This window comes from Atractosteus spatula, chromosome 8 (genome assembly GCF_055471065.1).
Source record: "Atractosteus spatula isolate fAtrSpa1 chromosome 8, fAtrSpa1.hap1, whole genome shotgun sequence".
Taxonomy (NCBI): domain Eukaryota; kingdom Metazoa; phylum Chordata; class Actinopteri; order Semionotiformes; family Lepisosteidae; genus Atractosteus; species Atractosteus spatula.
The window spans coordinates 33,900,303-33,912,946 of record NC_142713.1 but is presented as its reverse complement, the minus strand read 5'-3'; the positions used below and the strand labels follow the sequence as shown (position 1 = coordinate 33,912,946).

The 12,644-nt window shown below is 40.5% G+C and overlaps 1 protein-coding gene across 1 annotated transcript in view; it reads left to right on the top strand.

Moving 5' to 3' along the window:
* The window catches only part of arid2 (AT-rich interaction domain 2), an 81,844-nt gene that overhangs the window by 57,567 nt on the left and 11,633 nt on the right, over positions 1–12,644 (top strand). Inside the window, exons 12-15 of the mRNA XM_088923050.1 lie at positions 4,867–4,948; positions 5,166–5,300; positions 7,662–7,855; positions 9,527–12,270. Coding sequence (XP_088779176.1) covers positions 4,867–4,948; positions 5,166–5,300; positions 7,662–7,855; positions 9,527–12,270 — 3,155 coding nt within the window. The remainder of the gene's footprint in view (positions 1–4,866; positions 4,949–5,165; positions 5,301–7,661; positions 7,856–9,526; positions 12,271–12,644) is intronic.

Sequence of the window (12,644 nt, the reverse complement as noted above, 5' to 3'; positions counted from 1 at the left end):
TATTGGTAGTAACTGCTTGTTACTGATTCAAAATATTATATTACATACGATTTTCCTGTACTTTATTAGTGTATATATTTTGTGGCAGTTATTCTATAGAATAAGGTGTAATGCTAGTAATTGTAGGGCTTCAAATAAACAGCAGTCGTGAAGACATAGATTCCTAAATAATGTTTACAGTGAAATATGCAGTACATTCTCCTGCAGTGGTGTGGATATACAAATATGTGGTTCTATATATACCAGGACAACATATACTATATAGCAGAACTCCTGCCAGAAGTTCGATGCTGAAGTAGTGTTACCAGGCGTTTCATTTTATTGATAATTAGTGAAAGATAGTTGAAAAGTAACATCTCCCCTATAGACACTATTTCTTGCTTGTGTGCAGAAAATTATATTATGGAAATGTAACTTTACCAGCTGAGTGTACCAGATTGAAAATCTTTAGATGAGACAACTCTGCACACTTCTAAGATGATGGTGTAACTCACTCCTACAGCATTCATGAAATCCAGTCTGCTTTTGTCGTTGTCTTCTCAGTAGCAGCTTTGCCACCTTATAGTCTGATCTTGTCAGATCTCAGAAGCTAAACGTGGCTGGGCCTAGTCAGTACTGGGATGGGAAACCTCCAAGGAAAACCAGGATGCTGGTTACAAACCAGTGCCATACTATAGTGACCAGGGGGACACTGTGTCCTTCGGATGAGACGTTGAACAGAGGTCCCAACTATATGACTATTACATATCCCATAGCAGTTTTCAAAAGAGTAGAGGTATTAGTCCCAGTGACTTAACTAATTAATTCCTGGGCTTATATAGTTGGCCTTCTTAGAGTTTCTTCTTAACTCATTTGGGGTTCTGGTGCATAATGGCCGCTGTGTATCATAAAGGAAGGCACTGTAATTCAGTGTTAGATCCTGTATGCAGAGTGCTTTGAGATTCTTCTATATGAAAAACACTATATAAATTTAAGGAATTATTCTCCTCTCTGGATTCATGTTTGCCATAACACAGTTATTCACATAGGTGAAATTTATATAGAGCTTCATGGGTTGGTCACAAATTTCTCTTCTCATGTAAAATGTCCAAACAGGGACAACATAATTTTTGGCTACAAATTAGAATACTAAACAATCTCTGTGTACCAACATTTCTTTAAAATTTTGTTTTACAGTAATGTAATACTGTCATCTTTGCTTGAACATTATTTAGTTATATTACACATAGTGTGGTACCAAATCCATTGTTTGGTTGCCAAATGTGAGATTTTGGAGGAACCAATGATGCTCTTGCACACTCACTCATTTTTCTTTTTTTGGAGGAAAGGTGTTTCCTCTTCAGTCATTTTTTTTTTACTTTTCTGGTTGGGTAATAAGCTCACTTGATAATTTTTGTGGCTTTTGTCTTTCATTTTTCAGTTCAGTCCCCTTCACTATAGTGACACCTGAGTGATTGCCTGTAATTAGTGCTCTCGTTAATGTGTTGCAGGTGCCAATGACAATAAGCTAAAAAAAAAAACAGCTGGCAAAAATTATTTGGACGCATTTGCAACTTTTCTTATCAAAGTCCAGAGCCTTGCACTTTACTTTTATTATATGTTTATTTTCTTGAATGGAAAGCCCATTGATTTGAGTAAATAATGACTAATTTTTTTGATAGTGAATGAGAATTGATGAAGTCTCTTGTAAAAACTTCACATTTCCTCCACATAAATTGCATTTGCCTTTTGAAGGAACATTTCTGTGTTTTCAACACATTATCAATTGTAAATGTTGACAGGTACAAGAAATATCATGAAAAACTGGCTGTTTTATTTCTGCCAGTCACTTACAGCCAGACATTTTTTTAAATTTGGGATTCTCTGTAGCCTTCTATACAGACTGTTTTTTTCCAGGACAGAAACCATCTGGACAACACGGAAACTTATTCTGTGGTCAGATTATAGTATAAAAAAACTGCCAGAAGCAACTTAACCATTGACTTTTCTGAACCATTGTATGATTAATTCAAATTATTTAAATAAAAAGGCAGATGTGAACTTGGCAGAGAGATGCTCTTCCTTTTCAAGAAAATAACCTGCCTTATCACTAAGTAGCATTAGGTTACCACATTTTAAAGCAGATAAAGGCTAACTTCTCTCAAAATTATTTACACTACAAATGTTCTATGTAAAACAGGTAATTATTTTTGTATTAAATTCCTTTAACTCTAGTAAGGAATATGTAAACATTAATAAATATTTAGATGCCTTTTGACTGCCCTCTTTAGGATGTTAAAGGGAAATGCTTTTTTTTAAATTGGTGCAGGATTCACAAGTCTGTAGACACTCTTCAGTATTAAATTTGATAAGATGGAATTCTAAATGCCAGAACAGTAGATTCATTTGACATGTAGAAGGAAATTTGATTGGAATTAAAGAAGTCATGAATTCCAAAACCTTAAATTCTGTCCTAAGGCATATAATGTTCAGCAAACTGTTTAAAAGACAGGCTCATAGCATGTAAAGCTGGACATATTTATTGAAAAATGTTGTGTTTATTTGTGCCTGAAGCAAAGATTTATGATTGAATCCATCAGACTCTGTAAATAGGACAGGACCTGGCTGTAGTTTGTCCTGTAGATAATGCTCATTTCACAATTAAAACAGATTCAAAGTTTTTTTTTTAATGATCTGAGTTCAGGTAAAATAAATCTGCTTTCATTCGCCTATGGTACAGAAAAGTATATATAATAATAATAATTACTTACACTTATATAGCGCTTTTCTGGACAGTCCACTCAAAGCGCTTTACAGGTAATGGGGACTCCCCTCCACCACCACCAATGTGCAGCATCCACCTGGATGATGCGACGGCAGCCATAGTGCGCCAGAACGCTCACCACACATCAGCTATCAGTGGGGAGGAGAGCAGAGTAATGAAGCCAATTCATAGATGGGGATTATTAGGGGATTATTATTATCATATATATATGTATATAGGAGAATTCTTTGCAAAAATGATTTCAGTGCACAAATTATCAGTAATAGCTGCCGATCACTCTAAATATCGTGCTGAAACCCAGTGGATCTTCACGGTTATATCTAGGCTTCTGGTTTTGTAGAGTTGGGGTTTCTCAATTTAACCTGCTCCTTAACATTTTATCATGAGTTTATCTAAATTATTTGAACTGGTAATGCTATTGCTTGTTATATACAGTTAGTGGACAAAAAATGGAAACATTTGGGGAAAATGAGGGACACTTTATATATTGAAAGCAATGGCTTCCACAGAGGTGCGACTTATATGTTAAGTAAGCAAACAAAATCTCAGAATTTGTAGAGCGAAAATGCTGGACAGGGCCCAGGTGCCTATAATTATGCACCATGGCTACAAGAGGAGACCTCACTGACTTTGAAAGAGGGATGATTGGATTGGTGAGAAAATGATTTTGGCAGGTGCTTCAGTGACCAAGACAGCTCAACATGCTGATGTTACACAAACCTTTTTGTCTAAGGTGATGTCAACAAGGAAATCCAAGGGATTCCTCATCAGCAAAGGGCAGCAGTGGGCAGGATGCCTTAATCAGGATTGTGATATCCATACGTTTATTGAAGTGCACAGCAAAACAGGCAAGCCAAAGCAGATCAGTTTTCTGCTAATTTTATTCTGGGGTTTGAGCAGCTAGTTTTATCAAAAATAGTTTGCAGAGAACTCCACAGAACAGGATACTGTAGTCGGGCTGCAGTGCAAAAACTGCTCATCATGCCTGGCAATGCATGTTTTGAAGTCCAGAGATTCAAAGTGCATAGACAGTGGACTACCCAGCAGTGCAACAGTGTGACATGGTTAATTAAATCCTCCTTAACAGTGTTCTTGACTGATGGACAAGTGCACATGTGGCAACAACCTGTAGAACTCTATAGCGTTGTGCGCTTCGCTCCAACAGTGAAGGGTTGCAGTGGTTCAGTAAAGCTGTGGAGCACATTGGCCTGGCATTGTGTGGGTGCATTCATTCCCTTAGAAGGCAAGGTCAATGCTTATCGCTACTTTATGGTACTGAGTGATCATTTTCACCTCCATGTTGCAGCATTTCTTTCCTGCTGGGAGGACTATATTTCAACATGATAATGCCCCCACCCCACAGAGCATGTGTGGTTGCTTCATGAGCAGTACAGTGATATGTCCGTGTCATGATCTTCTCAGTCACCCGATATAAACCTGGGTGAACATTTATGGAATATTCTGGAACAATGCTTGTGATGGTGTTTTCCATCTCCATCAGCCAGGTGTGAGTTGATTGATTCTCCCTTTGAAGAATGGTATCGCATCCCTCCTGAGGAATTCCCGACGCCAGTATGGCCTGTATGTGCCATGGCATACAGTCTACCAGCAACACATGGTGGCCTAAGGGCCTGTTAAGTGACGTTGTATCGGGGCTTCCATTTTTGTGTCCACTACATGTGCATCTTCGAATTATCTAAACATAGAATGATCTGAACGAACCAAGCTTAGAACTAATCCTTTTATACCACTTCCATCTACATGAAATTTGCCTCGCCTTTGATGTTTTAAAGTAACTCTATAGCTGTCAGAAAGATTTTATTACTCTATGCACTTTATATATTCTTCATGATATTGTATGGTTTTGCAAGTGGGAATGTAGGCCAGTGTTTTAAAAACAATAGGGCACATTGTAGTCTATCTTTAACCCTATGTCAAACTGTCCTTTTTTTTAAAATGAGAACTAAAACTTCAGAATACCAAAAACAAGGTAAGACCGTACAGAGATACTACTAACTCTTTAGACCAGGATCAACTTTTTTGAATGTGTAGTTTAACAATTCCAGATACATAAGTAATTTGATATTGCCTTTTCTCCAAAGCATCAAGAAATATACCTGTACAATCAGCTTCTACTCCACCTGGCATTGTTGAAATTGATGGCGAGAAGTTTACAACTCAGTGGTGAGTCCAGAAGTGACACTTACTGTGTTCAGTCACCATTTTCTCTCTAGCATTTATCGTGCTCTTGATTTCCTAGCAGTTTCATTCTGTTTGAAACTGTACTGATGTCTTTATCATTTCACTTTTGCTCAGCAATCCTTTGTGAATTATCAAAAGAGACATATGATGAGTGTTACATTTAGGCTAGCAAAGATGACCCCTTTTGTTTATTTTGCAGGTTAAATGCACATTTTGAGGTGCACTCCGACAGCTCTGTTTCTCGGTCAGAGATGTACTCAGAGTACCTGGCTACTTGCAGCAAAATGGCACGAGGTGGAATCTTGACATCAACCGGATTTTATAAATGTCTAAGGTACACTGCACTGTGCACTTTCCACTGTGGGAACACCATTTCTGTGCCTTCATGAATGTTTAGTTCACCCAGATCTCAAGGGAGATGAGTTTTCGTAGTATTTTTACACTTCACTTTTTTTAATGCAGGAGAGGAGCAGCTGTCACCATTAAGAAACTAGAGCTTTAAAATAAACATAACATAGCTCTCACAGCATTCACTGTTGTTAATTTTATAATTTTTAAAAGAATATCACAAATGGGTGTTATCAGGTTTTCTGTAGTAATGTAGGGTAAACTTTTTTTTGTAGTGATCTGTAGTTTCTCATTTTAACTTACATTGTGATGTAGTCTTAAATTCCAATTTCTGGCTCTGATACTGGATGTATTCACTGAAGTTTAAGTTTTAAGTAGGCAGTTTTTTTACTCCCCTTTCCTCTTCTAAAATCCCAGAATTAAAAGTGTATCTTATCCAGTATTCATAGTATTCCAATTTTTAGCTCTATCACATTATTTTTGAAAGATAATAAAGTGGTAGAAATGTAGATAATATCTATTCCACATGGCGCAAAGGACAGAACTGCTTTGTAAGCACTCTGTAAAACACTTAGAAGTGAAATGAACTGTATTGACAACACAGATGGTGATATGGCAGAGGCTTCCATTCTACCTCCCACTGCATCACAAGACCACAAGGACCAGTTAATCTCTTAACATACGTTGTCAAATGTAAGATAGTACCTCTTACTGCGTGTAAAACGAAAACAGTGGTTTTAATTTTGTTTTTATAAACATCTTGTATTTCGTGCTTGTCACATAAAATCCTACTTGGGGTTTTTATTTCGTTTAAAACGGTCAAAAGTAGACACTGGAAACATCCTTGTTGTCACAGGAGCCAGTGTATTTTACCACATATTACACCTTCATTCCCGTTTTGTGCGTGATCCTTACTAGAAAAGGAAATAGTTTTAGGATTTTACTAAAACTGGGAAATATACCCATAATAGTAACCACCATTCTTTTCATGACAAGGCATTTGAGTACCCAAAGTATAAAAAAACAACAACTTAGGACCACTGTCTACCTAGTTTTAGAATATCTTTAGTATTCATAGAAGTATTGATATTTTTTGCGAATGTATTGGTTGCTGACAGTTAAAGTATCTCAGAACTACTTTAGATTTTATTTTTTTTCAAGGCTGTAGAGGAGAAGGGGGTAAGAACACTAAATGCACAATGAATTGTATTTAAATCATTCATCTTTGTCATTCTAAAGAGCCTGAAATGCGTGATGTGCTTGTGTAGCTGTGTTTGAGTCATAACTGTGTCAGGCAGGGGCAGGGAATTACTTCAGGGGACTGCAGGAGATTGGGAGGAATTGAGTGAGCTTTGAAATGCATTGGTTACTACACGCATCAGTCTACCACTATACAGGTGCCTACATAGGTGTTTATTAAACTAGATCTTATCAAGGATTGTGGTGTTCTTCAAAGATCATGAGGGACCTCCTGTTTATCTTATGGCAGTGGTTATCACCTCTCATTATGTAGGACCCATGTGTTTTCAGATTTTTGCTCCAACTGAGTTCTTAATTACTGAGGCTAATTGATCCCTTAATTACTTAAGCATTGAGTTAAGAACTTATTACTTAATCTTTTCTGGTCTGTTTTTGTACTATATGTGGTTTCAGAAACTCTCCTGCAGGTTTAGTGTTGTGAAGAAGGCAAACAGAACTCCATCCATTCTTTTCAGTTATCTTTTAAATTTGTTTTGTAAGTTCTTGTGTTATTTTTGTCTAAACAACTAACGATTGGGGACCACTTTGTTAAACTGAGATGTGTGGGAATGACATTGTATCAGACACTCCTAATTACTGAATTCTACACAACTGGAATGAGACCAGTTGTGAAACCTAGACATCGGTTCAAGGTGGATACTAATTAGTGACCCTAATGCCCTAAACCAACTTATTGATGAGTAGGGGAGGGGAGGGTTAAGAATGAGAGATCAATTAGTCTAATGGATTAAGAGGTCAAAAACTCAGACAAGGACTTTTTGGACCAAGGTGGAGAATCACTGTCTCACAAAATTAGTTTAAGACAAATGGAAAGAAATACAAATAATTTCTCCCACAGATCTGTGTGGACCTTTGTGAGGTTATGTGCTTCTGTCAGAGGTGATTCTACAAGAGACCTCTTGTGGAGGAAAGCAGTATATGCTATACCTGGCACAGTTTCTTAAGCAGGCTAACACTTTAAATGTTGTGCATTTTTTGTCACTTTGCAAACAGTAGGGAACACTATTTCTGAATTTTGATGTTTTAAATACGGAGATAAGTTAATAGTTTTGATTTTGAGCTTTTTTTTTCTTTTCTGATTTACTAGGAGTATTTTCCCTAACCATACAGTAAAGCGAATGGAAGATCCCAAGACCAATGGGCAAGCTCACATCCATGTGGTTGGAATCAGAAGGAGATCGATTCCACTTCCAATCCAGCTGTACTACCAGCAGCAGGCTTCCCCTGCACCCGGGGCCAGACACGACGCAGCCTCAGAACCTTCCCAGACTCCCCCCACAGGTAAAGGAAGACCTCTGCGCATCACTTTGGCATCCTGAGACTGCCCAAAGCTTTCCCGGAGACTCTTCATACCCAATCTTAGCAGGATGCAAAGTCAGTACTGTCACAACAGAAAAGCTCTGACATTGCTGTGTTTTTACATTTAAGCAACAGTAACATTATTTCTAATAACCTTATAATTACAATAATTATTACAAGTCAGGCTTGGTTAACAAGTCAGAAATGGTTGAAAATCCCTGTTGTATATGTGTGCAATGTTCAAGTTCAAATTTATTGTTATTATACTCATATACAGGTATGTGGTATAACGAAATGCTATTTAGCTAGCTTGCAGACGGTAAGAAGTACAAAAAAACAACAATACAATTGTATGAGAAAAGAAAGACAGAGACAACCGGCAATGTACAAAATAACAACAGGTAACAGGTAATGTGCAAAACAACATCAGATGTCCAAAATCATACATCAACGGAATGAAATAAAGGATAGAAAATTATGGGGTGTGTGAGGTAGAGGTAGATTTTAATGTGTGTTTGAGTTTTGGTAAGAGAGAAGGCACTGTGAGGGTTCAGATCGTAGGTGAGAGAGGCTGGGAGTTTAATAGTTTGATAGTGCGGGGGTAAAAACCGTCTCCGAGTCTGGTAGTCTGGGCCCGAATGCTCCAGTACTGTTTTCCAGATGGTAGAGGGTCAAACAGTCTGTAGCTGGGGTGTGTGGGGTCTTTGATGATGCTTAGAGCTTTCCACAAGCACCGTCTGTCATAAATGTCCTGGATGGATGGGAGAGCAACCCCAGTGATGGACTGGGCAGTTTTCACCACCCGCTGTAGGGCTTTGCAGTCAGCAATACTGCAGTTGCTATACCACACTGTGACGCAACCTGTCAGAGTGCTTTCTGTAGTGCATCTCAAAAAGTTAGTGAGGATCTGGGGACATATCTTAGCCTTCTTCAACCGTCTTAGGAAGTACAAGTGCTGTTGCGCTTTCTTGATCAGACAGGTGGCGTTGAGAGACCATGTGAGGTCCTCGGTGATATGGACGTCAAGGAATTTGAAGTTACTGACCCTTTCCACTTCAGTCCCGTTGATGTGGATAGGGGGATGTCCGTTTTGTAGTTTTCTGAAATCAATGGTCAGATCCTTGGTTTTGCTGACATTGAGGGTGAGGCTGTTGTCTTCACACTATGTTGTAAGGAGATTGACCTCCTCCCTGTAGGCCCTCTCATCATTGTGTTGGATGTATAATAAATTCTTCAAGGGGATGGTTTTGCACTACATTCACAGTATACAATATATTTTTACCACCTGTAATTGATTCATTTGTTGAGAGACATTTTTTTCTTTGTTCAATATATACTTTAAAAAGGGATGTAGCAATTTCAGAGCACCACTACTTTTTGCTGTTAATATTAAATATTACTTTTGTTAAAGGCAGTGTAGTATTTCAACCAGGGAATATTTTGTGTTCAGTTTTATAATGTCTTCTTTGCTGTGAACATTGATTCTTTTCTGTAACTTTCTTTCCTCTGATTATTCATTTTTTATTTATTATTTTATATGATAAGGAACATCTGTTTGTATGTTGTAGATCTGTAGCTTTCAACTTCTCATCTCTGTACGTTTTTTGTTTTTCAGTCACAAAATCTAAGAGCCATCTTTTACTTTCTTTTCAGGCTTGCCACATGGGCCTCAGAATTTGGGGAGTCAGTTCCCAAGGACACCGGTCAGTAGCCTTACTGCCAACCCGGCAGCCTCACAAATGGCCTTCACCGTTCCAGGAGTCCCGAATGTGGCTCAGACTGTTTCTAGGATATCCCAAAACCAGCCTGCCCAGGCCCCACAGCACCAAAACCCAGCAATGACTGTGATCCCCAGCAAACACGGAGAAGGCATGAAGACAGCGGTGATCCAGGGCTCCATTCCTTCATCTGCAGTTCCTGTCAGCCTTTCCGTTGTTCAGAACCACAACAGCGTAGTTCACCAGCCTTCAGTCACTGTTGTTACTTCCCAGCCTCTGCTTCACCATTCTCCAGTAATAACTTCCGGCACCCCAGTGACAGTCTTTCAGCAAGGGCTCCCTCAGACCCATATCCTCGCCAGCAGGGTGCAGAACGTTCCTATGGGCTCCACAGTTGCTGTCTCACAAGGACAGCAGCTTGCATCCACATCCTCTCAGCCCATACAAAACCCTCAGCAGCCTGGGCCTCCAGTCCAGCAGCAGGAGGCTGTCATCCTTGCACCCCAGCAGTACATGTCCACTTCCACACCCAGCATAGCCTCATGCTCCTCAGTACAAAACTTCCAAGTGGCTGGCGGTCAGGTCTTTACCATTGCTGGCGTCCAGAATCCGCAGAGCTCTCGAGTGACCTTTCAGAACATTGCACCCAAGCCTGTTCCCCCTCAGACTACCATGGTGTCCCAGCCCATACAACAACAGCAACAGCAGCAGAGCGTAGTTATTGTCAGTTCCAACCCCCAGCAGAACCAAGCCTACGCACCAGCTATTCATCAAATTGTACTGGCCAACCCTGCTCCAACCGTTCAGCTTGCTGGGCAACCCAGTATCACACCCTCCCCTACACCATCACCCTGTCCTCCAGCCGGCAGTCAGATACCACAAGTCATGGCTTCTCCACCAAATACCCCCCAGACACAAGGACCACCCCCAACAGTAAGCCAGATGCTGTCTGTAAAAAGACAGCAGCAGCAGCTCCACCACCACCCCCCTCCACCGCCACCTATGCAGGTCCAGCCCCAGCCAGCACCCCCACCTCCAGGCCAACCTACCTCCACAGAATCTAGTTTGATCAAACAGTTGCTTCTTCCAAAGCGAGGCCCTTCAACTCCAGGTGGCAAACTTATACTTCCTGCACCCCAGATCCCTCCCCCAAACAACACCAGAGCTCCTAGCCCTCAGGTGGTCTACCAGGTAACCAACAACCAAAACCAAGGTTTTGGTGTACAGGCTCAGACACAACCCCAACAGTTACTGGTAGGCCAGCAAAATGTGCAGCTGGTTCAGAACCCTCTTCAGTCACAAGGAACTGTCCAGGCAATGCCCATTTCCAATTTACAGTTATTGCCTGGACAGTTAATCTCAACTACTACCCCTGCAGCCATCATTCAAGGTACTGCTGGTAGCCAGGTGACTTTGACAGTGGTGCCAAATACCAGTTTCACAACTGCTGCTGTTAGTCAGGGAAGTGGGTCACAAATTATTGGTCCAGCTGGACTCTCGGTTAGTGGATCTCAGCCGGGGGTTGGCTTGCAAGTACAGACACTCCCGGCTTCTAATGCTGGCACCACAAGTCCGGCTCCAACCCCACCGTTTAAAGGCGATAAGATCATCTGCCAAAAGGAGGAGGAAGCAAAAGATGCAACGGGGTTACATATACATGAACGCAAAATTGAAGTAATGGAGAACTCTTCCCTTATGGAAGGGGTTGCCAAAACAAGTAATGGGGACTCCAAGGAGGCAGAAGCACCTGCAGGAAGTCTTGTAAATGGGAGAAAATATGTTGACTCTAGTCTACCTCCTTCTAACTCAGGGAAAAGCCAGTTGGAGGCCAGTCAGTACATACAGGTCACTAATGGCCCCTTGACCGAGGTCAATGACAGTCCTGCCAATGGGATGCCAAGAACAGAGCAGGTGGATGGGCAGGAGATGAAAAGTGACCTGAAAAAGTTCCTCGTAAATGGGATTTGTGACTTTGATAAAGGAGATGGTTCTATTTTGAGCAAAAACATTCCAAATCACAAAGCTTCCAAACATGTAGGAAATGGAGAAATTTCTCCTCAGGAGCAGCAAGAGAATTCAGTCGCCCCTCAGCAAGATACTGCCAAAGCTGATCAATTGGAACGAACATCAAATGGGCCTCTATTAGTCAGTAACTCTCTGCCTATTGCAAACACACCGCTGGAGGCTGTGCAGTTACCTAGCCAAAAGGTTAGCTGTAATAACTCCGAGCATTTAAATGGACCTGTTGGATCAAGTTTTAACTCAGATGTGCCTCAGCTTAAGCAACAGCAACAACATCAGTGTGTTGTAATGTCATCACAATCAACAGCCTCACTAACAGTGACCACTGTAAACCCCTTTACAACAGCACCCCAGTCTGGAACAGTAGCACCTCAGTGCATGCAGTTATCTGAGCCTCAGTGCTCTAATGGCTCAAGTGAAAACCGGGGTGTAAAGAGGCCAGCAGAAGATACAGATAGAGGAACTGTTTCAGGAATCCCCAACAAAGTAGGGGTGAGGATTGTTACAATTAGTGACCCCAACAACGCTGGCTGCAGTGCAACGATGGTAGCTGTGCCAGCAGGCGCTGACCCAAGCACAGTAGCGAAAGTAGCAATAGAAAATGCAGCCCAACAAAAACCGCATCCATCTTCCTTTATACAAGCAGTCGTCACACAGGTACGAGTCCTTCCTTTTGATTTTTTTGCAATGCTTTTCATATTTTCAGTGTTTTAAAGTTGTCTTGATATCACTGCTGTGTACACCGCGATCAAAAGAGTAGAGATGCTTGTTTTGACCTCAGTGGAATCAAATGCAATTTATTATTTTGCATCTCTACACTATTCGAGAAAAACTGTTCATGACTTGGTGTTCACAAACTGTATTAGATGCTATATTTGTCTTCTTGGTGAAAACTTTTTAGATTTTTTTGGTCAGGTAAGTCAGCTAAAACAAATTTTTAATTTACAATGACAGTATGAAGAGCCATTTATGCTACAAGGAATTTGAATTACCTTTCTTAAAAATACAGTAGCAGCATCTCACCTGGGATT